Raw genomic sequence first — 23,578 nt, 5'->3', positions numbered from 1 at the left:
GCGGCGTGCAGGCTCTTCAGTGCGGCGCGCGGGCTTCTCTCTAGTTGTGGCGTGTGGGTTTTCTCTCTCTAGTTGTGGCGTGTGGGTTTTCTCTCTCTAGTTGTGGCGTGCAGGCTCCAGGGCGCGTGGGCTCTGTAGTTGTGGCACGCGGGCTCTAGTTGAGGTGCGTGAGCTCAGTAGTTGCGGTGTGCAGGCTTAGTTGCCCCACAGCATGTGGGATCTCAGTTCCCTGACCAGGGACCAAACCTACGTCCCCTGCAATGTAAGGTGGATTCTTTACCACTGGACCACCAGGGAAGTCCCAGAATTTTCTTATTTTTAAGGCCAAGTTAATATCCCATTGTATGTACATACTATGTTTATCCATTTATCTGTTGATGAACACTTAGATTACTTCCATCTCTTGACTACTATGAATACTGCTGCTGTGAACATGGGTGTACAAATAATCTCTTCGAGACCCTGCTTTCCACTCTTTCGGGTAAAAACCCAGAAGTGGGATTCCTGGATCATTCATGTGGCAGTTCTATTTTTAATCTTGTAAAGAACTACCCAAACTATCTTCCATCAGTTACACCATTTTACATGCCCACCAAGAGTGCACAACAGTTCCCATTTCTCCACATCCTCACTAGCACTAGCTAATTTTCTGTCTTTTTGACAGTAGTCATCCTAACGGGTGTGAGGTCTCAGCCTTTTAAACCCTACTCATTCTTTAAGACGCAGCTGAAGTTCCGCCTCTGCCCTCAAGCCTTCCCAAGACAAGACTACTTCAGCCTATAGTAACAACATATACAAAAATAAACTCAAAGTAGATTGAAGACCTAAATGTAAGACTGGATACTATAAAACTCCTACAGAAAAACACAGGCAGAACACTATTTGACATAAATTGCAGCAACAGGTTTTTGTATCTGTCTTGTAAGGCAAAGGAAAAAAAAGCAAAAATAAAAAATAACTAAACTTAAAAGTTTTTGCACAGCAAAGGAAACCTTGACAAAAGGAAAAGACAACCAACTGAATGGGAGAAAATATTTGCAAATGATATGACTGATAAGGGATTAATATCCAACATATATAAACAGTTCATACAACTCAACATCAAAAAATCAAACAACCCAACTGAAAAATGGGCAGAAGAACCAAACAGACATTTTTCCAAAGAGGAAATGCAGATGGCCAACAGGCACATGAAAAGATGCTCAACATCGCTAATCATCAATGTAAATTGGAACCACAGTGAGATACCACCTTACACCTGTCAGAATGGCTATCGTCAAAAAGAACACAAAAAATGTTGGCAAGGGTGTGGAGAAAAGGGAACCCTCCTGCACTGTTGGTGGGAATGTAAGTTGGTGCAGCCACTGTGGAGAACAGTATGGAGGTTTCACAAAAAATTAAAAATAGAACTACCATATGAGCCAGCAATTCCACTCCTGGGTATATATTCAAAAAAAGAAAAAACACTAATTCAAAAAGATACATGTACCCCAATGTTCATAGCAGCATTATTTACAATTGCTAAGATATGGAAGCAGCCTCAATGTCCTTCAACAGATGAATGGATAAAGAAGATGTGGTATGTATGTATGTGTGTATATACATACATACACACACACACACACACACACATACACACACGTACACACAATGGAATACTATTCAGCCATATAAAAGAACAAAAATTTTCTATTTGAAACAACATGGATGGACTTGGAGGGCATTATGCCAAGTGAAATAAGTCAGAGAATGGCAAATACCGTATGATGTCACTTATTTGTTGAATCTAAAAAATACAACAAACAAGTGAATATAACAAAAAAAGAAGCAGACTCATAGGTACAGAGAACAAACTAGTGGCTACCAGCAGGGAGCGGGAGAGGCAATACAGAGGTGGGGGAGTGAGAGGTACAAACCACTGGCTATGAGACAGGCTACAAGGATGGATTGCACAACACGAGGAATATAGCCAATATTTTGTAATAACTGTAAATGGACTGTAACCTTTAAAAATTGTATCAAAAGAGAAAAAAACAAAAAAAGTAACTATACTCAGCTGGTCTCTAGATAAGATTACTTTTTTCTCTGTCAACACTTTCATCACAGTATTCCAAATTAGCTCTCTTTCCCTTTTATAGCCTGGACCACCCTGAGATCCAAAAGCAAGATTACTTTAAAGTAGGTTCAAAGTTAAACATTTTGGAGAAGTTTCTTGACCAGCATAGTCAGTTACTAATTCCCCATTTACTACATATTCACTTAATAATTATTAGCTATAAATAAGTCAAAAATACAATGAAAAGGAACGAAAGCCCCTATACTTGTAATGTTTCACAGCTCCAATGGGAGGCTGCCTCAGGAACATCAGAGTGGACGAACCCCAACGTGTAAGGCTCTTCCCTGGTCCTCCCCAGGCAGGACACGAAGACTAAGCAGGAAGACCACGGAACGGCAATAACTTTGTTTAACCTTTGCAACAGCCAGACGAGACAGGCATCGGCTGCCCTAAAATACAGATGAGGACACTAAGAACCAGAGAAGTGATGGGACTCATCTGACCAGGAATGGAAGCAGGGCCCCTGACTAAACCCCTGAGGACTCAAGTACCCCGCGCCCACACAGTGCCCGGGAGATGCCGGGAACCACTGCTGGTTAACTGGGCCCTTCTCGGAATAAAAACAGTGCAGATGATAATGCCAGATGCCCCGTTACTACGTTAACGGACACCTGTGAAAAACGGTATGATATAAGGCCCAATACATACAATTACAGGAGAAGGTGAGTAATATCAAAACTGGCAAAATCACACAGATACTTTCTTTATATGCAGGGAAAAGTGGAGAAAAGTCTACTCTTAAAGTAAGCAGAAGTCACTGCCAGGTTAACTGGTGTGTATTACAAGATACAGAGAAAGACAGACTAAAATGGGGGGACCTAGGAAAGACTGTGCACAGATGACCTTGAGCTGCTTCTCACCAGGCAACGCAATAAGAGAAGACTCATCACTGTTGAGACCCATTCATTATGCGGACTGGATCATTACAGCAAGAAACAACTCCTTAAGCAATAATTCAAGAAACCCAGATTGAAACTATGATTTTAAAAAATGTGACCTGTGAAATAGGCAAAGAGTTTTAGAAGTGACAGCTCTGGGGAATTTTAGGGAAACTTACTTATTGGCAAGGGGAATGCAACCTTCCTGAAGAACAGCTTGGCAAGGAATAAAACTCTGACAAGCAATTCTGCGTTTAGCAACTCACCTAAAATTCTTGTTTTTAAAGAAATCATCTGAAAGGAAGAAAGCTAAGAGGAACGCTCTTTCAAGTCAATGCTTAAGTCTGTAACTATGTTTTGATTCTCTCCAGTAACCTCGTTTCTAATCCAATCTAATTTAGAAAATCAATGTCACCTGTTTCCTAGTGACACTGTTTACACAGATGTTACCCAGCCCAGAGTAAAAATTAAATTGTTTACCTTAATTTCTGAATGGAAACTACACACTTATCAGAAACATCGCCAAAGGACTGGGCTGAGACGCCCTGCAAGTCAGGGATCATTGCTCGCCGAGCGCCACTGTGTCTCAGACACCAGCTACATTAAGGCTACATTACTGGCTCTCAAGGAGATAACAGAGAGGAAACTAAGTAACTGTGACACACACGCCACTCTGGCCCCAGGAAAGAGGGCTGTCTATGGAACGGGACAGCGGTGCGAGCTCCATCTCGGCTTTCTGACTCCTTTCACTGGAATACCTTAGAAGGTTCTTGCTCCTTTCCCTGACTCTTCTGAAGGCCCCTTTTCTATAAACAACTTTTATTAAACTGGAGTGGATACAATGTTTATAACACCCACTTCCCCTCCTTTTCTGGGCTAATATTCTGAGATTTGTCATATCCTTGTTTTTCCTTAATTTTCCACGTTTGTTTCCTCAGACGTGTTAGATTTCTCAGTTTTTTCCTTAGTTTCCCCTCCCCACTTTTAACCTGAGACCCAACCCTGTAAGTGGCGTGAAGCTGTGATTCACTCATCTTTGCTGACGATGCTCTACTGCGTGATGGTTCCACAGCCTAATATCTATTCTTCTGTTGATCGATATTTGAGGTGTTAGGTTTGTGAATCTACAGACAGTGCTGTTATGAATATTCTTGTACATGTCTCCTGCTGTACGTGCGAAAACTCCTTCATGACATTATTAAAAGTTAAGCGTGTGCAGTGGGTCATTCATGGAGAATACACCTCTTTATCAGATAACGCCAAATTGCTTTACTAAGTGGTTGTACCAATTTACACACTTAGTAGCGGTGTGTAAATAGTCTTCTTGTTCAACACATTCACCTACACTTGATATTGTCAGACTTCATAATATCAAGATGACATTAAAAATTCCTACAAATCAATAGGATTATAGACGATCCAACAGAAAAATATTTTGCACAAAGATTTGAACAAGGTGAAAGGGATACACATTTCACAAGCATGTGTCCTGTGACTTCAACAGCCATACAACTTGACTTTTCTAGAATGATTCCACTTTACACCCATAGCTGAAGTAAAATTAAGCACCTCTTTTCACTCTCAAGAGTCCTGGTTGAGACAAAAATGGTCCCACTACTTATGTATCACGGAGGAACTCCTGCACATGGGCACCAAAAGCTATGACCGTGACCGTCACAAACAGAAAATAGAAACAAAATGCCGCCCCCTTTTCAAAGCCCCCAAAATAAAAAATCTGGAAACAACCACTGCCCATAGGCACCATGATAAATAAACAGCAGTATATTCAAAAATGGAATACTAAACAGCAGTGAAAACGAATGAGCCATCCTATAGTGAATGCAACAATGTTTGAATCTCACACATCTAATTCTGCACCCAGAACCGGTAGAAAAATAAACAGTATGATTTTCCATATAAAGTTCAAAACATGAAAATGAAACAATATACTATTTTAGGAATACAAACACAAAAACAAGGTGATAATAACACCCAATTCGGTTGGGGAGGAGCTTGGAAGTGACAGCAAGGGGAGGTGTGATGGGGGAGGGACACATGAGAGTCTAAGCCACTGGCAGCACCAGTGACAGAAGACGGCGTCGGGTCTGCACTTGAACTTTGTGTTTTCCATATATGTTACATGCAGTCTTTACATTTCATAATCTAAAAATGGAAAAGCATATGAATCTGTCCTTGATTTGCATGTGATATAAATCTTTGCTTCTCCTACTATTGATTTAATGAATTTTATGAAATCATAGACATGGTTTTAAGCCTATGTCAGCACCAAAATGCTAGCAAAGAAATCGGATTTTCTCTTTGTCCAGTTGAGTTCTTTGCACAATGAGCTTAATTAATGCCTTAAAATATTTTTCAAGTACTAACTTTAAGTGATTTAAATTCACTAAGAATAATGAAAACTACTGCTGTTCAGGCTCCCTTTCTGGACGTAAGACTCTGCAATTACAAATCTTTTACCAGATTGCAATAATGTAAACTGTATTTCCATGAAAGAACTATGCCATGAGGTAGGAATCTAATTAGCACATATTTATAAAAGCCCCACGTAAAGAACACCCACCACAGATCAAGCATTTTACATGAGTTATCATATTTAATCCTTAGGATCAACTCACAAAGTATTAGCTCCATCATACAGCAGAGAAAGTCGAGTGATTTGCCCAAAGCCACAGTACCAATACTTGATGCTGACAGGATTCCAAGTTTTTCTGCCTCTGCTCTCCTTGTAAGGCTCCTAGACAGGTCGTGACCGAGAGCCGCAGGCGGAGGCACAAAGCGCTCTGAGTAACTGCTTGAGTCTTAGCTTCACTGATAAATAAGGTGACCTTTGAAAATGGCTTAATCCTTTAGCCTCGGCTTCCTCAACTGTAAACTGGGATAATGAAGATTAAATAGCAACGGATGCACAGGAACTTTTTAAACTGTGATGAGCTGCACTTAAACACAGTAATTATAAGTTTAATGACGAAGCAGAGTGGTAACACAGTCTTGGAACGGTGAAGATCCTGTCTGAAATCACTGGATGTGCGGACTGGTGAATTTTATCCTATTTGAAGTCCTCAATCCCTTCTCCCAGCCCATCACACAGGGGCCCTAACTCGCTGTATGCCACCCAGTACAACCTTCTGAATTGACGAAAAGAAACAAGAAGTATTTAAATACAGTGTTTTCCAGTAGCTATAAAGAGATATGGCAGGTCCAAGGAAATGTTTCATTGGGGTCAAACTCTTTTGTGGATGAGGGTGAGGGAAACAGGCATATTTTAAAGCACATCTTTGAGCCTTATGCTCTTTTACAATAAAAGTGTTTTCAAATCTTCCCAGTATACGCACTCTTATCAGTCAGCTTTGTCCTGGATGCTGTCCTGGAAGGAATCAGCCAACATTTACAAGACTTACATGCTTTTACACAAACCACCGCATTTTGCCCGCACAATACTGAGTCTGGTCGGGCGAGTCACTGTCAACGTCCACCTGCCGGAGAGTAAACCAGGACTAAGAAGTCACTGTGGGCCACGGCTGGGACCTGGGCCGCAGACCCCTCCCCAGCTTTCGGTGCCAAGCGTTGGGGGCTGCTCCGGGGGTGTGCAGCCAACGGCCGCCCCCGGAAGGGAAGGCCCGCGCTGCGGACCCGGCAGGACCAGCCTGGGCTTGGCGGGAGGAGGGACAGAGACGAGACCCCGGGGAGGAAACACCCTCGGAGAGGAGAGACCCCCGGGGAGGAGACCCCCGGGGAGGAAACCCCGGGGAAAAGAACTCCCGGGAAGAGAACCCTGGGGAGGAGACACGCCCGGAGAGGAGAGACCAGGGGAGAAGAACCTCGGGGAGGACACCCCGGGGAGGAGACCCGGAGAGAAGACCCCCGGGGGACTGTGTCTGAGGGCCGGCGGGGCTGCGGTTAGGGACAGCACGACCCCCTCCCTACAGCCCGGGCCCTGTCCTCACCTGCCACCGGCCCCCTGGGGTTGGAGAAAGGGTCACCTACAGCCGTAACCCAGGGTGCAAGGAGAAGGGTAGAGGAAGCCGGGAAGGAGGGACTGGAATCGGCGCCTCCTGCGGCTTCTGCGCCTGCGCGCGCCTGCTCCCGCGCATGCCCAGTGCAGGAGCCAAGCGCCCGGAGCGTTTCCGGTTCATGCATTGGTGGGCGGGGTTTGGGCCCCAAGGTGAGAATCGGGGGCGGGGCATGCGTGGGGGGAGTTCAGCCCTTCCCTGGGACTGGGGAGGGAAATCGTTGTGACCCTCAGAGGCGACAAGGAAACCTGTGGCAGAGGGGCAGCTGGAAGGGAGATGGTTAAGCTCTTTATTTTCCTGGCCAAATCACCCTAGAAACATTTATTTTCAGGGATTTGTCTTTGTGCCTATATGTATTTTCAACTTTTCCTGCCATGCATCTGTACTACTGTGTAACCACATTAACGATAAAAATGGTAATAAGAATACGAATAATAGCTGGGTGGATTTAATCCAGCAGTATGAAGATCCTACATTCCTTAGCGCCGCAACTTAATCTTAGGCAAACGGTGCCGGTGAATAGGATGCCCACGTCTGTGCCTCTGCTTCCTTGATTTCTGGTGTAACCACCCAGATCTCTTCGTTCATCCAAGGATTCCTATCCAGCTTAAGTACCAGGCACAGCGCTAGGCGCTGGAGCACAACTAAGCCAAACCAGACCCAGCCAATTCTTTATTCTTATTTTTTAATGATTTAAAATATTTTACTTTTGACAAATAAAAATCGTATATATTTAAGGGGTACTACATGATGTTTTGATATCTAACCTAAGTGTCCATCATCGGATGAATGGATAAAGAAGATGTGGCACATAAAAAGAAACGAAATTGAGTTATTTGTAGTTAGGTGGATGGACCTAGAGTCTGTCATACAGAGTGAACTCAAAAAGAGAAAGACAAATACTGTATGCTAAAACATATATATGGAATCTAAGAAAAAAAAATGTCATGAACCTAGGGATAAGACAGGAATAAAGACACAAATCTACTAGAGAATGGACTTGGCGAGGGGGGAAGGGTAAGCTGTGACAAAGTGAGAGAGTGGCATGGACATATATACACTACCAAACATAAAATAGATAGCTAGTGGGAAGCAGCTGCATAGCACAGGGAGATCGGCTCGGTGCTTTGTGACTACCTAGAGTTGGGGGGATAGGGAGGGTGGGAGGGAGGGAGATGCAAGAGGGAAGAGATATGGGAACATATGTATATGTATAACTGATTCCCTTTGTTATAAAGCAGAAACTAACACACCGTTGTAAAGCAATTATACTCCAATAAAGATGTAAAAAATATTTTATTTTTGACATAAAAATCGTATATATTTAAGGTGTACAACGTGATGTTTTGATATATCTATACATTGTGAGATGATGACCACAATGGAACTAATGAACTTATTCATCACCTCACTTATTTCCCATTTTCTGTGTTTGTGGTGAAAACACTTGAAATCTACTCTCCACAAATTTCAATTATAGTATATTTTTTTAAATTGGAGTATAATTGCTTTACAATGTTGTTAGTTTCTGCTGTACAACGAAGTGAGTCAGCTGTATGTATACATATATCCCCTCCCTCTTGGACCTCCCACCATCCCACCCATCTAGGTCATCACAGAGCACCGGGCTGAGCTTCCTGTGCCTTATAGTATGTTCCCACTAGCTATCAAGTATAGGATACATTATTATTAACTATCTCTCCAGAACTTATTCATCTTATAATTGAAAGTTTGTATTTTTTGATCAATATTTCCCCTTTCTCCCACCCCTCAGCCTCTGGTAATCGCCATTCTACTCTCTGTTACAATGATTTCAACTTTCTCTTTTAGATTCCACATGTATGTGGAATCATACTGTATTTGTCTTTCTGTAACTGGCTTATTTTATTTAGCACAATGTCCTCTAGGTTCATTCATGTTGTCACAAACGACAGGACCTCCTTCATTTTAAGGTTGAATAATATTTCATTATATATATGAAAAAGCATGTTAAAAAACATTGACCAGCTTAAACTGCTTATTCTCCTTATATTGCTTAATCAAACCTTGAGTTATTTTACAGACAGCACTGCACGTGTCTCCAGGATGACCCCCAAAGAATCTTCAGTCTACAGAACTCAAATAGAAATGTCACTGGAGCCCTTTATGAGGCAAGAAATCTTTCAATAAGGAAAATCTGGCTTCCAGCAGCACCGGTAGTTTATATGGACTGATTTGAGGCTAACCAATCAGCTTTCAAGTTTGAAATTTCCCTAACCCCTTAAATTTCACCCCGAACCTTGGACTGGGGAGACTGATTTGAGACCTGTCTCCCATTTCCTTACTGGTCAACCTCACAATAAAGATCATTCTTTTCTCAAAAGCTGGTACCATAGTCTTGTCTTCTATGGGCATAAGGCAGTGAGCCCTTGCTGAGTGTGTGCATACACACACACACACACTCACACACACTTAGGTTGTTTCCATGTCTCAGCTACTGCAAATAATCCTGCAGTGAACATGGAGTGCAGATATCTCTTCAAGATAGGGATTTCATTTTCTTCGGATCTCAAAAGTGGGATTGTGAGATCATATGGTAGCTCTATTTTTAATTTTTTGAGGAATCTCCATACTGTTTACCATAGTCGATGTATCCTTTTACATTCTCACCAGCAGTGTACAAAGGTTCCCTTTTCTCCAATCCTGCCAACACTTAACTTTTAACTTTTTGGTGACAACCATTCTAACAGGTGTGAGGTGATAGCTCGTTGTGGTTCATTTGCATTTCCCTGATGATCAGCGATATCAAACATCTTTTTATATACCTATTCCAGACCTCGTTATTTGAAACAAAGATCAAGGGAAGAGGGAAAAGTTAAATGGTCACACAGATGGAGGAGAGGTGCATGGTCCTGGAAACCTATGGGACCCAGGTTAGTGAAGGAGGTTCAGCTATGGGGATTTTGGGACCCCATGCAATGTCATTCCTGTCTGCCAAAGGCATTGCCTAATGTCAAGGCAGGCACTTTGGGAGTACTGCCTGAGCGGGACAACCTCTCCAGCATGACAGCCCTTGGAGATCCAATGACCCCAGGATCTTCCCACCAGGCTCCCTACAGAGGCAAATGCTGCCAAACAATGCCAGTGGTTCGATGTCAGGCGTCACCCCAGCCCTGGCAGTGCGATCCCTTGGCCACCCCACACACACCGCCTGGCGCCTGCAGATATGAACTAGCCCGGTCCGTGACTTTAAGGATCCTGGTCCCGGCCTACCTAAGTCTGACAGGCCAGACACATACCCTAGCCCCCCAACTTAACCCCTCTGTGCCCTCAACTGTCACTGAAATTTGCAGCGGCCCATCTGTAAAATGTAAGAATGATGCCTTAGCCGTAAGGCTGGAGCGAAGAACTTAACGACAGTGCCTACAAAGCATGCGTCCCGGCACCCAGCCGTCCAACGACAGCGTCACAGCCTCAGGGAAGCCATTCCCTCTGGGGCGATGGAGCAGGGAGGGGCCCCAGCTGCAGACCGCCGGGCGGCCGTAACTGCGAGCCGGGCCGGGCCGGCTTCGCTCCGCCCCCGCCTCCCTGCGGGAGTCCCCCAGGCCGGTCCTCCCCTCGCGGTCCCACTCTCCGGGGCCTGGGAGCTGAGAGCCCGGATGGGAGCCAAGTGGGCATGCGCACAAGCCCGGCGCTGCCGCCATTGGCCCCCGGCGAGGAACGCATTGATGACTCATCAGGAAAACACCGGAAGTGAGCCCTACGGGAGCCGGGGTGGGCCAGAAAGCGTTCCGGTTTGGCGCCGCCGGGGCTGGAGGGAATGAATGGACGCTGAGGTGGGGCGCACCCGCTCGGGGGACCGGCCTTAGGCGAGTGAGACGCCGCAGCATGGAGGACGACGCGCCGGTGATCTACGGCCTGGAGTTCCAGGTGGGTGACAGGAGGGCCCAGCGACGTCGGTGCAGCCGAGGTCACTGGGGATTCGGGGGCCAGAGGCCCTGGTTGTCCAGGACGGGCCGGGGGCCTGCGTGACACACGGGGGGCGCAGCGGTTCTGCCCGCGACCCCCCGGCTTGGGAGCCCCCGCCGCCTCCCCTCAGCCCCGGGCGTTCCTTGTGGCCTAATTCTCACCACTCACTTCGGTGTATTTGCTTGTGTACCTCCTCCAGCATTGGCGTTCCTGAAAGCAGGCACTCTATTTTTTTTTTTGGGGGGGGGGGCGTTTAATTTTGACACAATGTTAAATCTACACTAAGAGTTGCGAAGAGACACGGAAAGTTCCTGTGTCCCCTTCACCCAGCTTCCCCTAATGCTGACGTCGGCTCCAGCACTTACGGTGTGACCTTGGGCCTCAGTTTCCTTCTCAGTAAAATGGGAAAATAAGCATCTCCCCCTTGTGGCTGTTATGAAATTATATGAGTTAATACATTTAATTCAAGCACTTAGAACACTGCCTGGCATATAATAAGCATTCAGTAAACGTTGTTCTGATTATTATAATGAGACAAAATTCTTAACAGATAAATTCCACACAGGGCAGTATTTTAGTGTCTTATGAGTCATGAACTGTTACAGGGCTTGACAGCTGGCTCTATCACACAGACTGGTGCCTTAACGACCAGTTATTGAGAACTTAACTGTGTGTCAGGCACTCTGGTTAACACCGTACATATATTTTTTTTAATTCTCACAGCAGTCGTATTGGTAGATGCTATTTTTCCTGTGGTCTATGGCTGCTTAGCTAAGGATTCTAGCCTAGGTAGGCTTTAAACCCAAACTGACTTCAAAGCTCCTTAACCACAAAGTTAAACTGCTTTCTCCTTAACAAGGTACACATGTGGGTACATCCAGGTGGTGCATCCAGAGGGTGCCCAGGGGGAGAGAGAAGTTTCTCTGACCTGTGCTACCTAAAGTGTTCATCTTCTTCCAATGCTACTTAATAACTTTTTGATCTCCTTAAGTAATCTCCTAAGTAACCTGGAGGTTTTGATCTTCACTGTTGGATCTTTGAGGTAACTGAAATGTTGTTTCCTGGGATTTTGACAAATCAACGGAGTAGATCCTTGCCTTGGGCATCAAGCATTTTATCTGAATCTCTTTATCTTTTTTTTTAATTTCTTTTTTATGTTAAAAGAAGTAGCTGATTTTTGCACTTGTTTACTTTACACAGCTCTGTGGGCCATGGCTTTCTTGAATTTGAAGAACCATTACTACAGTAAACATAAAAGAACCGAAAGTTATAGTGGAGGTTTGGTTGTCAGTGATGTTTAAATCACTGCGGAGAACAGTTTACATAGAAGATGGGAATCTGATTATTGACCATTGACTGAAGGTAATGAGGCTTGGAGGGTAAAATGAGGCACCACTGTGCAAATAAGAGGCAGAAGACCGGCATAGAGGGGCTGTTAAAATGAGAACATGCCAGGCACATCCATGTTTCTGCAACGTTTTGACTTGTGTTCATGATTTTAGCTCTTTTGCTTTTTGTGTATTTAAAAATTTTAAAACAAGTAATTCTTACGAGTTGTTTAAGCAGTCAGTGGCTGAAAATCTGATTAAAAATCAGCCAGCCCTAAGCACTCCCTTTCCATCTTATCTGAGTTCTTGAGAACAACCACTTTCAACATTTTAAAAAGTGTTTCTTCTAGTCTTTACCTTCTTGCTTTTATCTCTCCATATAACCTGGCGACTGGATGGCATGGCACGTGAGGAGTTTTGGCTTTTTCTATGCTCTCCTGTCTTCCTTCAGACTCCCAATATAGTTAATTACAATCTTTTGCCAAATCTATACTCAGGTTTCTCGTTTTTCTAATTACATTGTTGACTGCTGATTCAAGTAGGGTTCCATGACTTGTTTAGCCAGCTCTTCAGGATTTTTGCACAGAAAAAATTTGAATTTTAAGTTGAGTACCTTACCTCATCTTTGTGTGCGTGTCCTGGATTGCCTGGTTAGTGCCATCCTTACTAGCTGTGCACCCGGTGCCGGTTTCTCCTCCCGGAGTTTCCACTTCCTTGCCCTGCATCCCTTTGAGCCAAGTGCCTAAGTTCTTGTGTTTCTATTACCATAACCTAGATGGTCTAGGGTGTGCTGTTCCTATCATGCTTGCTCTGCAAGATGACGACTGGAAATCTGTTTACACTATAAAGACAAGTAATATATCAAATCTTGGGTGAGTTTTAGGACCCTTTTTCTTAAAGGGTGGAAGATTATTTTAAAGGACGTACAGTAACTGTGATCAAATAGCCAGTGGATCTGCTGCTTCCAACCCAATGCACGAAGACACTGCATTTTAACAGTGACAAATTTAAGCACAAAGCCATCTTATACTTTCATTCTATAGATTTGTTGTATCTTCAGATATTGCATACATTATTCGTTGGGGTTTCTGTCTCTGCGTCCTTCCAGCATTGGGTCTGGTTTTCAGTTCCTCCAGCTGTGTCGACTCAGGTTCAGTTGTCTGGGGTTGTCTTGCCTTCCCTCTCTAGTCTTTTCTCGCTTGTGAAGAGGTGATTGCTCCATTGAGTTCTGTAGGTGAGTGTCCGTGTGTATAATCACGGGCTCTGGCTCTTCTGTGGCAGCATCCGCCTAATGCTTGCATCTTCTGACGCCTTTTCCCGTTGTCTCCTCCCCTCCCCCTCCCCCTCCCCCTCTCCCTCCCCCTCCCCATCCCTCCTCGCAGTGCCCTTGCAGGGCTCCCGTGCTGGCCCCTAGATCATGTCCAGGGCTGAGCCCTCGCGTGCAGCAGCTCGCTGTAGGCTCAGTAGGTGGAGGTGGGCCAGGCCCACGCCCGGGCCGACAGGAGTTCTTGCAGCTCAGGGCTTTGTTGAGTAAACCCTTTAGCTGGCATTTACCCCGAGGCCACGCGTCTGGCAGAGTCCGGCTTCCCACTCCGTCCCACGGAGCCCCAGGCTGCTCCGGAGGAGATGCCAGTCCGTCCCCAGCCCTGCTCTTGTTCTTGTCCCAGCGTGTGCAGGGCACCTGTTTCTGCCACCCCTCTGGGCGGTTCCTGGTGTTGTCCCCGCCTGTGTCTGGGGTGTTGCGGCCAGAGTCCTCTGCTGCGTCTTCTCTCAGCTGGGGCCTTGGCCGCCTCGGAGGCTTTGTTCTCAGGCGCGTTTGAATTACAGATGTTTCCGCATTTCACTGAAGACAGAGTTTGTGTTTGTGCTCTTCATTTTCCTTCCTGCTTTTGTATGATTTCCCAGAGTCTGAGAAGAGAGGAGAGAAGCCTTCGCCACTTTGAAAAGTGAGCTCCAGACTTGGCTGGGCAAGGTGTCTGGGGCAGGCGGCGGGCAGGCACAGGAGTGCCAGCGGGCTCAGGTCACCTGAGATCCACTCAAGGGCTGAGGTGACTTGGAGCTCCAGGCTGAGCAGGTTCATCTCACTCTAGTTGGCCCTCGCGCCTGGCCTGTGACCCGGGCTGGGGAGGATCCCACCCCAAAGCTTCGCGCTCTGCTGGCCCCTCCTCCCCCGGGGATCCTGCACTCTGCTCGCCCAGCTCTGGGAGCCTGTAAGACGCTCTCCTCAACATCACCGCTTAGCCGCCTGTTCCAAATTGATGAGGGCCTCCAGGTGAAAGTGGGTAGGAGGTCAGCCCTCCTCTGACTTCTCTCCTTTCCTGGAGCTTGCATTTCACGACTGGCAGCTTTCCGAAGCCTTGAAACAAACTCAAGCTTTTTGGTTTAGTTTTTCCAGCTGGCTCTGCAGGAGACTTGCCTTAAACCACCTGTTCTGCCATCACTGGGAGCCATTTTCTGCTCTGTTATTGAAGAATGATTTGTTCAACCAATCAATTACTGTTGAAAATAAATAATGGTTTTGTTAAAAAATACAATTTATATCTTTATTGCTTAATTTTTGTGCCCACTTACAGTTGTTTCCAGATATACTTTGGAAGTGGAATTGTGTCACAAAGTGTACAGAAGTTGAGGGCTCTTCGTGCATGGTTCTAAATTGCCTTGCAGGCGCTCTGTACCAGCTGCTACTCCATCAGCAGTAGAAGAGGCAACTGCCATTCTAATCTGTTGGATCCCACCTTCATACATGTGTGTGCATTTTCCTTCCCTCCTGCAGGCACGTGCTCTCACACCTCAAACGGCAGAAACAGATGCCATTCGGTTTCTGGTGGGGACGCAGTCTCTAAAATATGATAATCAGGTAACTATTTTTGACAAATGTATACATGTTAATTACTAAGCCTGTTCTCGGTTTTATAACCATTTCATTCTTGATTTTTCAAGCAACATTTGAGAAAATTAATGCCACACAAACAAAATAAAACTTTCATTGGGATTTACATAGCCAACTGTATGTGATGATTGAATTAGATAATTTAAACTTATTCTGTGTAGCATTATTGCCGTAGTTTCATGTTTTGGTTTTGTGGGTATATAGGATTCACCGTGTAAGTGGTTGAGAAGCAACCCAGGGTACGAGGTCAGCATCACCCCTTTGACCCCAGCCGGTGGTCGACTGCTCTGATGGCTCACAGCACTCTCTCTAGCTGAGCCTGGATGAGGCCGTAATCCCAGTGCAACATAGAGTTCCAGGCTGTCTCTGCCAGTTGGTCCAGGGAGATATACAGGGTGTGACCTATGTGCTGTCCTGGCCACTATAGTGGAAAGGCTGTTGGATACTCACAAGATTGAGGTTCAGTCCATGGCTTGACACAAAAGTATGACCTTGAGCGAATGGATTAACCTTGCTGGACTTCGTCTTCCTCATCCTCAAATAGAGGTAGGGTTGTCTGCAGGTGCCGTGGATGTTGCGGAGTTGTGCACTGCCGTTGATCTTGGGGAAACGCACGTCAGGCAGTGTCACGTGGTGCAGCCCCCATCCAGTTACTGTTGTCACTGGGGGGTAATGGTGTTAAAATCTCTGTCCAAGAGTATTCAGTGCCACATGGGGTGAGGTGAAATCCTCATTCTCCCATGTTGATGAGGGACTTTGTGTTGGCATAGTCATCATGGCAGCTAATTTGATGGTATACATCTAGAGCTTCATAAATAAGTGTTCGTATTATTTAACACGTAATTCTTATACTCAAAACATCGAAAAAGCTTTAGATACGAGGGATAATATTGTATTGGTGCATAGAATGGCGAAAGCACGAGAAGCGACCACATCATGCAGGTAGTAGGTTGGATCCTGTGGCGTTCCCATCCTCGATGGCAGAGTCAAGTGATTAGCCTGGCTGAGCCTGGCCACTGTCGGCAGTGTGCTCCCTCACTGCACGCCTGAAAAGCTGAGTCTCCTCAGGAGCGTTACCACCTAAAAATTCTTAGGTGATTCTGTGAAATGTTCAGATTGTATATACTGTGCGATCACTATTGTGTAAAAAAAAAAAAAAAAAGTAGATTGTTTTGCAATATATACAAATATCCAATCATTCCATTGTACACCTGAAACTGATGTAATGTTATGTCAATTATACCTCTATTAAAAAAAGTAGATAAAGTACAAAATTGAATCTCAGCATAGAATAAAGACTAGAAGTAGGTCAAAAGGGCTCGAAATTTGAGCCATGGTTATCTTCAGGGAATGTGAATGTGATGTAAATTGTTTCTTTATAATTTCCAGTTTTCTGAATATGTGTGTATGTGTGTGTGTTACTTTCCTCCTGGAAAATGTCAGATGGGAATGATTTATTTATAAAGATAGTTAGCAGTGGCTGTCTCACAGGGCAAGAGGAAACCCGGTGACAGCACCGTGCAGCCTGGGGGTGCTGGTTGGCGGAGAGAGGGGAAGGCTAACCAGGTGACAGCACAGGGAGCTGGTGACAGGAGGCACAGCTGTTTCCTCTGGGGATGGATGGGTGGAGTTTGTGATGGGGGAGATGTTAGAGGCCTGGGGACAGAGCCAGGTGGATGACTAACTGCCTTTTTCTCATCTACTTGTGTTTCAATTCCACCCAGCTCCGGGCCTATACCATTGACCTTCTTGGTAGAACATCAGTTTTTATTTTTATTTTTTTTGGCTGCACCGCACGGCTTTCAGGATGTTAGTTCCCCAACCAGGGATTGAACCCACGTCCTCAGTGGTGAACGCTCAGAGTCCTAACCACTGGACCACCAGGGGATTCCTGAACATCAGTTTTTAAACTTCTTAAGAAAAGAAATTGTTATTATTATTTAATGAGGGATGCTTATAAATTTTTTCTAGAAAATATTAAAAGCTGACAGAAACAAATGAATTAAGAACAAAATGAGGTAGCGTAAGGCATTAATAAGTTACATTGTACCTGGTTTTATCAGGCAAAATTGTATACCATTTGGTTATGATACTAAGAAAGGATCAGCCCCAAATGACATAAAGTGCTTTAAAATTCCTGAAATCCTTTTTGAAGCAAGATAATCTCGGGGGTGGGCCCAAGCATCTGCATCGCTAACCAGTGTCAGGGAGCACCTCTTATGTGGCCCTGTCATAATGGATCGTAATTATCTAAGCCGGGGGGACATCAGCCTCCTGACAAACGTAGTTTGCAGCTCCATATGCCTGTTTATCAAATGTACTCTCTGCGGGAACAGTCCTGGCTTTTAGAATACAGGCCGTCGGTCCGTGGGCCTAGTGAAAGAAACATTATCATCTTAGATGAGAGACTTTGGTTCTTCTTAAAAATCAGTCTTAGAAATCCAACTTTCCAATGGTAAGGTCCAGAAAAGTTCGGTAGTTAATGGTAACAAGTGCGTAACTCTTGGTAACCTCTGCCGCATCCTGCAGTGTGTAAGGCTCCTTGAGTGCTAGGTGCAGGACCACTGTGTGCTCTGCCGGCTCTTTCCTTTCAAAGTCCTCATTAAGGGCTTCCCTGGTGGCGCAGTGGTTGAGAGTCCGCCTGCCGATGCAGGGGACACGGGTTCGCGCCCCGGTCCGGGAAGATCCCACATGCCGCAGAGCAGCTGGGCCCGTGAGCCATGGCCGCTGAGCCTGTGCGTCCAGAGCCTGTGCTCCGCAACGGGAGAGGCCCGCGTACTGGGAAAAAAAAAAAGTCCTCATTAAGCTGCTGATTCAGGCTTGTAGCCTCTGGCTTCAGTTATTTTTTTCTGGCCACAGTTGAATTAAAGGGTGGAGGCTGAGGTTTATAACTTTCTCTTTACACTCTTCACCTGTGGTGGTCTTTTGGATGTGAATGCAGACGATAGGAATGAAAGAGTGTTTCTGACCTGCTGGTGTTTCTTTTCTGTTTCTGGGAAAGGTACGTGGCCTTGTTGGGACAGTCATTCATTCACTCACTCACTCACTCATTCATTTGCTCAGCAATGCTTATTTAGTGTGGTGACAGGACTCTGATTCCTCTCACTGTGTTAGGTGTGAGACTCACAGAAGGAACAGATACATTTGTGCCCCAAGTTCAGCTTCCAATGATGCGGTGACATAGATGTGCAGATAACTGCAGTGACACTGAGGAGAGAGGTCCAGGCGGAGTGGCACGTGGCTGGAAGGACACCAGTTTCTTCCTGGTGGCATCAGAGCCAGCGTCACAGAGAAGGGGGTGTCTGAGCTGAGGCCTTCAGGCTGCGATGAGTTGTGTCACTTGCCGGTGGGCCTGTGTTTTCATAGTACTTTGGCTCATCCCTGGGGAGGGAGCCCGGGGGAAGGGAGAGGCGAGAGGGAGCGGTGTGGGGGGGGGGCCAGGCCGCGCGCGTGGACACCTGTGCCACCGGAAACAGTCCTCACGCCCGGCGTGCAAGTTTCGTCTCAGACATGCATGCCTGTTCTGCTCACGTCACACGTGTGTTCCTCTCACACTTGACAGTGCTTCCCCTCACATGTAGTATGTTTCCTCCCACATGTGAGACACAGGTCTTCTCGCATGTGATGTGCATGTTTCCCTACATGTGTGCCACATGCTTCCTCCCACGTGTGACACGTGTTTCCAGAGGCATCTGCCCCCGGGAGAGGATGCCCTGCGGTGGGGGGAGCACAGCATCCCTATTTCTTTCTGTCTCCAGAGGAAGTCCGGTTGTCCCTCTGGTTTCTGACAGTGTTACTGTTATCACACGATTACCACCTGCGTTTTAAAATGATGAGGGCCTTCTGGCTCACTGCCCCTGTCTCCTTTCCCCTATCTCCGGCTTGCTTCCCTGCAGTGAGGGTGGACAGGGGCTTCCCCTCTGTGTCCTCTCCCGTCAGCGGTGTCGTGTGTGTCCCTGTCTGGCAGTGCTGTGTGCTGTGTGTCTGTCATTCCCCTCCTTGGGACGTACTCCCAGCCGCCTCCAGCCATGAGCTGGTGAGAGAGAAAGATAATGATGGGGGTCCTGGCCTGTGAGCCACGGGGGACTGAGGGCCAGACGGGGAGTGCAGGCAGGTGGTGCCCACTGCGCCCTCAGTGGACAGGGCGGGTGCTATTGGCCCCATTTCCAAATGGAGGCGTCGGCTCTAGCAGCCACGCGGTTTCTCCCTGGGGCCCTGCTGAAACGCGGCAGGATGACCACCAAGCCACCGGCTCCCTCTCCCCGCGTCCTCCTCGCTTGCACGCGCCGTGAACTGTGAAGCTCGGCTGGGCGAGGGCGCGTCCTGGACACTTGCTGTGGCGCCCCCACGGCTGATGCCCCTGTGGGAGGAGGTGCCGCCCCTGCCCCGAAGCACCTGCAGTGCCAGCTGTGACAGTGACAGTGGCATCACGTGACCTCAGCCCAGCTCTGAAACCCCGCCCTCCGGAGCTCCACCCTGCCTGGGGAAGGAGGGGTGGCTGGTAGGGTTTCTGTCCCCCTCCCCAGCTTTGCCTCAGGCCATCAGCTCCTCCCTGGCAACTGTTAATCCCTAGAAAGCGCCCCTCACCTGAATCAGTGCTACTTAATTCAGCCCGGCTGTTCTCCTGAAAATTTGAGGAGCTGTCACAGTTGCTGGCCTTTCTTTGTCTGATGAGCTGCTTTATTTTCTGTGCCTTTAATTTTGCGCTGCCTGTGTTTGCAGCAGGACGGGCACTTCTGCAGTGTTGGTCTCCCCTGAGCTTTCCTTTGTGAGAAGGTGGGCTCTCCTAGGAGGCTGTGCTCCTCTGGTCCAGCGGGAAGCTCTGGCAGAGCCCAGGGGCAGGGCTTTCGCATTGCAGGGGTTGGGTTGCTTCTGCACCGTGCTTTCCCTGCAGAATCTCTCTGCATGTTGCTTCTCCCCTGTTTGTCGCGTAGATGGGTGAGCGCCGGGGTGACAGAGAGGACCACTGTGGCCGGCCCTCTCTCAGCAGTCACTGAGAAGGCCGACATCCCCAAGGGGCTGGCAACGCAGTGGCCTTCTTTCCCCATGGCTCCTTTCCTTTGTAATCTTTTTTTTTTTTTTTTTAACGTGTCAGCTCGATTGTTCTGTATTTGTATTTTGACTGAGGACAGCTTTGCTCATGTGCCCTCTCTGCCTGCAGGTCCTGTATTTGGCCACCCTCAGAATCACTGGAGGCGTTTGTTAGAAATTCAGGTTCCCAGCCCCACTCCAGACTGAGCCTCCATTTCTCCCCTGTCTCCCTCCCATCCCCCTCCTCCTGCCCCCCCCACCCCCGTCTCTCTCCCTCCCCCCATCTCCCTCCCTCCCCCTGACCCCGCCCCACCCTTCCCCCTCCTTTAATGACTACAGGAACTTATGCTCCTGTTAAGGAAGCATCAGGAAGAGCTGGGTTTCTGGTGAGGCTGGATCCAGGGCGATTTCTGGAAGCGAGAAGGGAGGATCCTTAACTTTCCCCCGGAGGCGAGCTTTTGCTTTTTCCTTTCCAATTTTACCACATTTTTTTTTGTTTGTTTTTGAATTTTTAAGAGTTTACCTTGAGTTCAATAAGAAAGGAAGCACACAGGGCAGCGGCCTGGAGTCACGTGCTCCAGTGATGGGTACTGTGGACAGGGACAGCTTTCTCTGAGCCCTGATTCTGCGGGAAGATGAGGGGGCTTGATTAAGATCATCTTTACAGGCTTCCTAATAAGTCTTATAACTCTGGCTTCTAAATTTTTTTAGTGTCATCTGTGCCCTTAGCCCTGCACTGGTAAGTCCAACTTTAAAATTTTAATAATGGTAATTCAAAAGATATGCCCTTGAGCTTCATTACAAGCTGTTGGAAGCATTTTCCAAGCTCAGCAATTGCGTAAAGAATTTAAAGTAACATTTACACACTACCCAGACAACCACACGTCTTCCCCACCCTCTGAGCCAACACTAAATGTTCTGTCTTTTGTGCCCCCATAATCCTTTGCACTCACCTTAATCACAGTGTTTTCTCCACCGTAGTACTTGTTTTTGTAATTGGCCTGTCACAGAACATTTCTGTGTACGTTGTGTGAGCTGGGCAGAGGGTGGTGCCCTGAGGACAGGCAGTTAAGTGACCGTCTCTTTCTTCCGAATCAGGAGCTGCCTGCTACTCTGCAGTGCAAAGCCCAGTGTCGGGGAGGGTGGGGTATCCCGTGCCCCGACGGTGTGGCGGCTCTCAGCACAGGCTCTGGAATCCCATTTCTAACTGAATGAACCGTGATACTCCAGCTCTGTAAACCTTGGTTTCTTCCCCTGTAGTCGTGGCTAATAATGATAGGTTATCATATTATCACAGAGCTCTTTTTAGGATTAAAGGAACCAGCGTGTGTAAAATAACTCGGTGCCTGTCGCATTTTGCATATTAGTCATTATTCTTTTGATCCCTACTTGTTTGTGGTGATGATGTCCTACCGTTCTCTCTGAGCGTACCTGGATTACAACATCTCATGAAGACGTATCCTTTGGACCCCTCCATGAGCCTGCTGTAGGTGAGGACATGGAAGAATGCTAGGACTCCCAAGCTTAATGATGAAGGTTAAGGGCCATAGTATCAGACTATCAGGTTAGGAGAGGTGGACCTGTGTGTGTGGGGGTCTTGGACTCCTCCCAACGCCCAGCCGTCTAGGGCAGAGGCTGACTTGTGTGTGCCTGAGTGGGTAAGAAACGAGCCCAGAGGAAGACCAGCTGGGATCACGTACTAGAGCCTGTTTGGACCCCACGTGCTTCTGGTCTTCACAAGAAGGAAGAGCCTTCCCCAGATGGAGCAGGTCCTCCAGAGGAGCGCAAAGTGTGGGCACAGAGGTCAGAGGTCCGGTGGAAGGACGGCTCCCAGCCAGGAGCTGCAGGTGTGCAGGGGGGCTGTGCGCTTACCTGGCACCTGGGTCCACAGAGCCAGCAGAGGAGGAGCCAGAGCTCTTGTGCTCCCCCGGGTGGTGGTCCCCATGCTTCAGGGCACTGCAGAGGGAGAGCTCTGGGCAGAGGAAGAATTGTACATTTAAGTGCCTCCTTTTTAAGTGTTCATGGATTTTCTGATGAGGAAACGTCAGATACTTAAGAAAAAAATTTCCTGTTCACCCTAACAACACAAAAATTCTGCCTGATTTTGTGTATTGCCTTTTAGTCTGTGTTCACATATAACTTTAGAATGTAGAAGCTGTCCACCAGGAGTATTTCCAAACCCACTGTGAAAACTACATTGGGCTATGAGTGCTGGGAGAAACTGACTGAAAGTAGTTTTAAAGATAAAAGCAACAGTCATGGTTTTTAATCTCCCTCCCCCAGAGAAGGGCGGGAGCTAGTGTGTATGCCCCCCCACTCCGAGATCAGCCCTGCATGACCCCTTGGTCCCAGCAATCCCAGGAGCTTTGTCCCTTCACCTGCATTGTATTCTCGGGGACACTGAGGCTTGGGGTCACACAGGCTGTAAGTGGGAATGGCGGGATTTGAATTCTACTCTGAGTCCAGAGCGACCCCTTAAGGTACCGGGGGTTGTTTTCACCTGAGGACACTGTACAAAGGAAGCAACTGAGAAGAGAGAGGCCCTGAGCAAGTGCAGAGTGGAGATGCTTCGGGTGTCATGGAAACAGTTTTTAAAATATCATTTAATGTTTGACTACAAAGTAGTGCATATTAATCATGAGAAATGTTAAAAATGAAAACAAACCACGAAGAAGTAAAGGAAAAGCCACTATAATCCCACCACCCAAAGGTAACCGGTCGCTTTCTGGTTCTCTCATTCAGATGTGCTTGCTTTTTAACAGAAAGCGTGTGGTGCGTGTGTGCGGTTCTCTTACTGGTTCTTTTCCCCTTGGATATATGTTACGGACCCTCTTCCCTGGGACTAAATAGTTTTTATAGTAGAATGGATGGCTTCATAGTATTATATTACAGTCAAGTACTACAGTTTATTTGAACAATTCCCTGTCGCCAGACATTTAGGTGGCTTCTAATTTTTCATTATGACAATCAGTGCCACAGTGAACATTCTTGGATATAAATCTTTGTGCAGATTCATGATTACAAGTATAAATTTATTTTTAAAATGTTTATTTTTTCCAGTGACTTGACTGTTGATAAGAGAGTGAGTGTGGACATCATTTCCATTCCTCTAAAAATTATCCAGAAAAGCATGGTGATAGCACATGTAACTTTTCATTTAGTGGCTAAAATGTCATGTCGTTATAATCAATGTTATATGATCAGAAGCATTGACAGCTGTTGGCTTTGTTTTTAAAAAGAGGTTTAAGATGTGCTAACATGCAGCGCTTTCTCACCCCTTCCTGCCTCATTTCTTTCCGACGTGAGTTAAATTGTGCCCACTACAGAGTGGGCAGAGCAGGGCTAAGACTGGGCCT

The 23,578-nt window shown here is 46.6% G+C and overlaps 2 protein-coding genes across 3 annotated transcripts in view; one reads left to right on the top strand and one right to left on the bottom strand.

Moving 5' to 3' along the window:
• Positions 1-23,578, bottom strand: part of TRAPPC12 (trafficking protein particle complex 12) — an 81,201-nt gene that overhangs the window by 57,553 nt on the left and 70 nt on the right. The window contains exons 2-3 of the mRNA XM_032652050.1: positions 12,659-12,665; positions 6,960-7,051 (exon numbers count right to left, since the gene is read on the bottom strand). The gene's annotated coding sequence lies outside the window, so the exon portion shown is untranslated. The remainder of the gene's footprint in view (positions 1-6,959; positions 7,052-12,658; positions 12,666-23,578) is intronic.
• Positions 10,764-23,578, top strand: part of EIPR1 (EARP complex and GARP complex interacting protein 1) — an 89,738-nt gene continuing 76,923 nt past the window's right edge. The window contains exons 1-2 of one of the 2 annotated variants that reach the window (XM_032652052.1): positions 10,764-10,934; positions 15,075-15,158. In XM_032652052.1, the coding sequence (XP_032507943.1) occupies positions 10,893-10,934; positions 15,075-15,158 (126 nt within the window). In that variant the 5' untranslated portion in view covers positions 10,764-10,892. The remainder of the gene's footprint in view (positions 10,935-15,074; positions 15,159-23,578) is intronic. The other variant, XM_032652053.1, reaches the window with a different exon arrangement.

This window comes from Phocoena sinus, chromosome 13 (assembly GCF_008692025.1).
Source record: "Phocoena sinus isolate mPhoSin1 chromosome 13, mPhoSin1.pri, whole genome shotgun sequence".
NCBI classification, from domain to species: Eukaryota; Metazoa; Chordata; class Mammalia; order Artiodactyla; family Phocoenidae; genus Phocoena; species Phocoena sinus.
The sequence above is the reverse complement of the archived record's forward strand: the minus strand, read 5'-3'. Positions and strand labels throughout refer to the sequence as shown.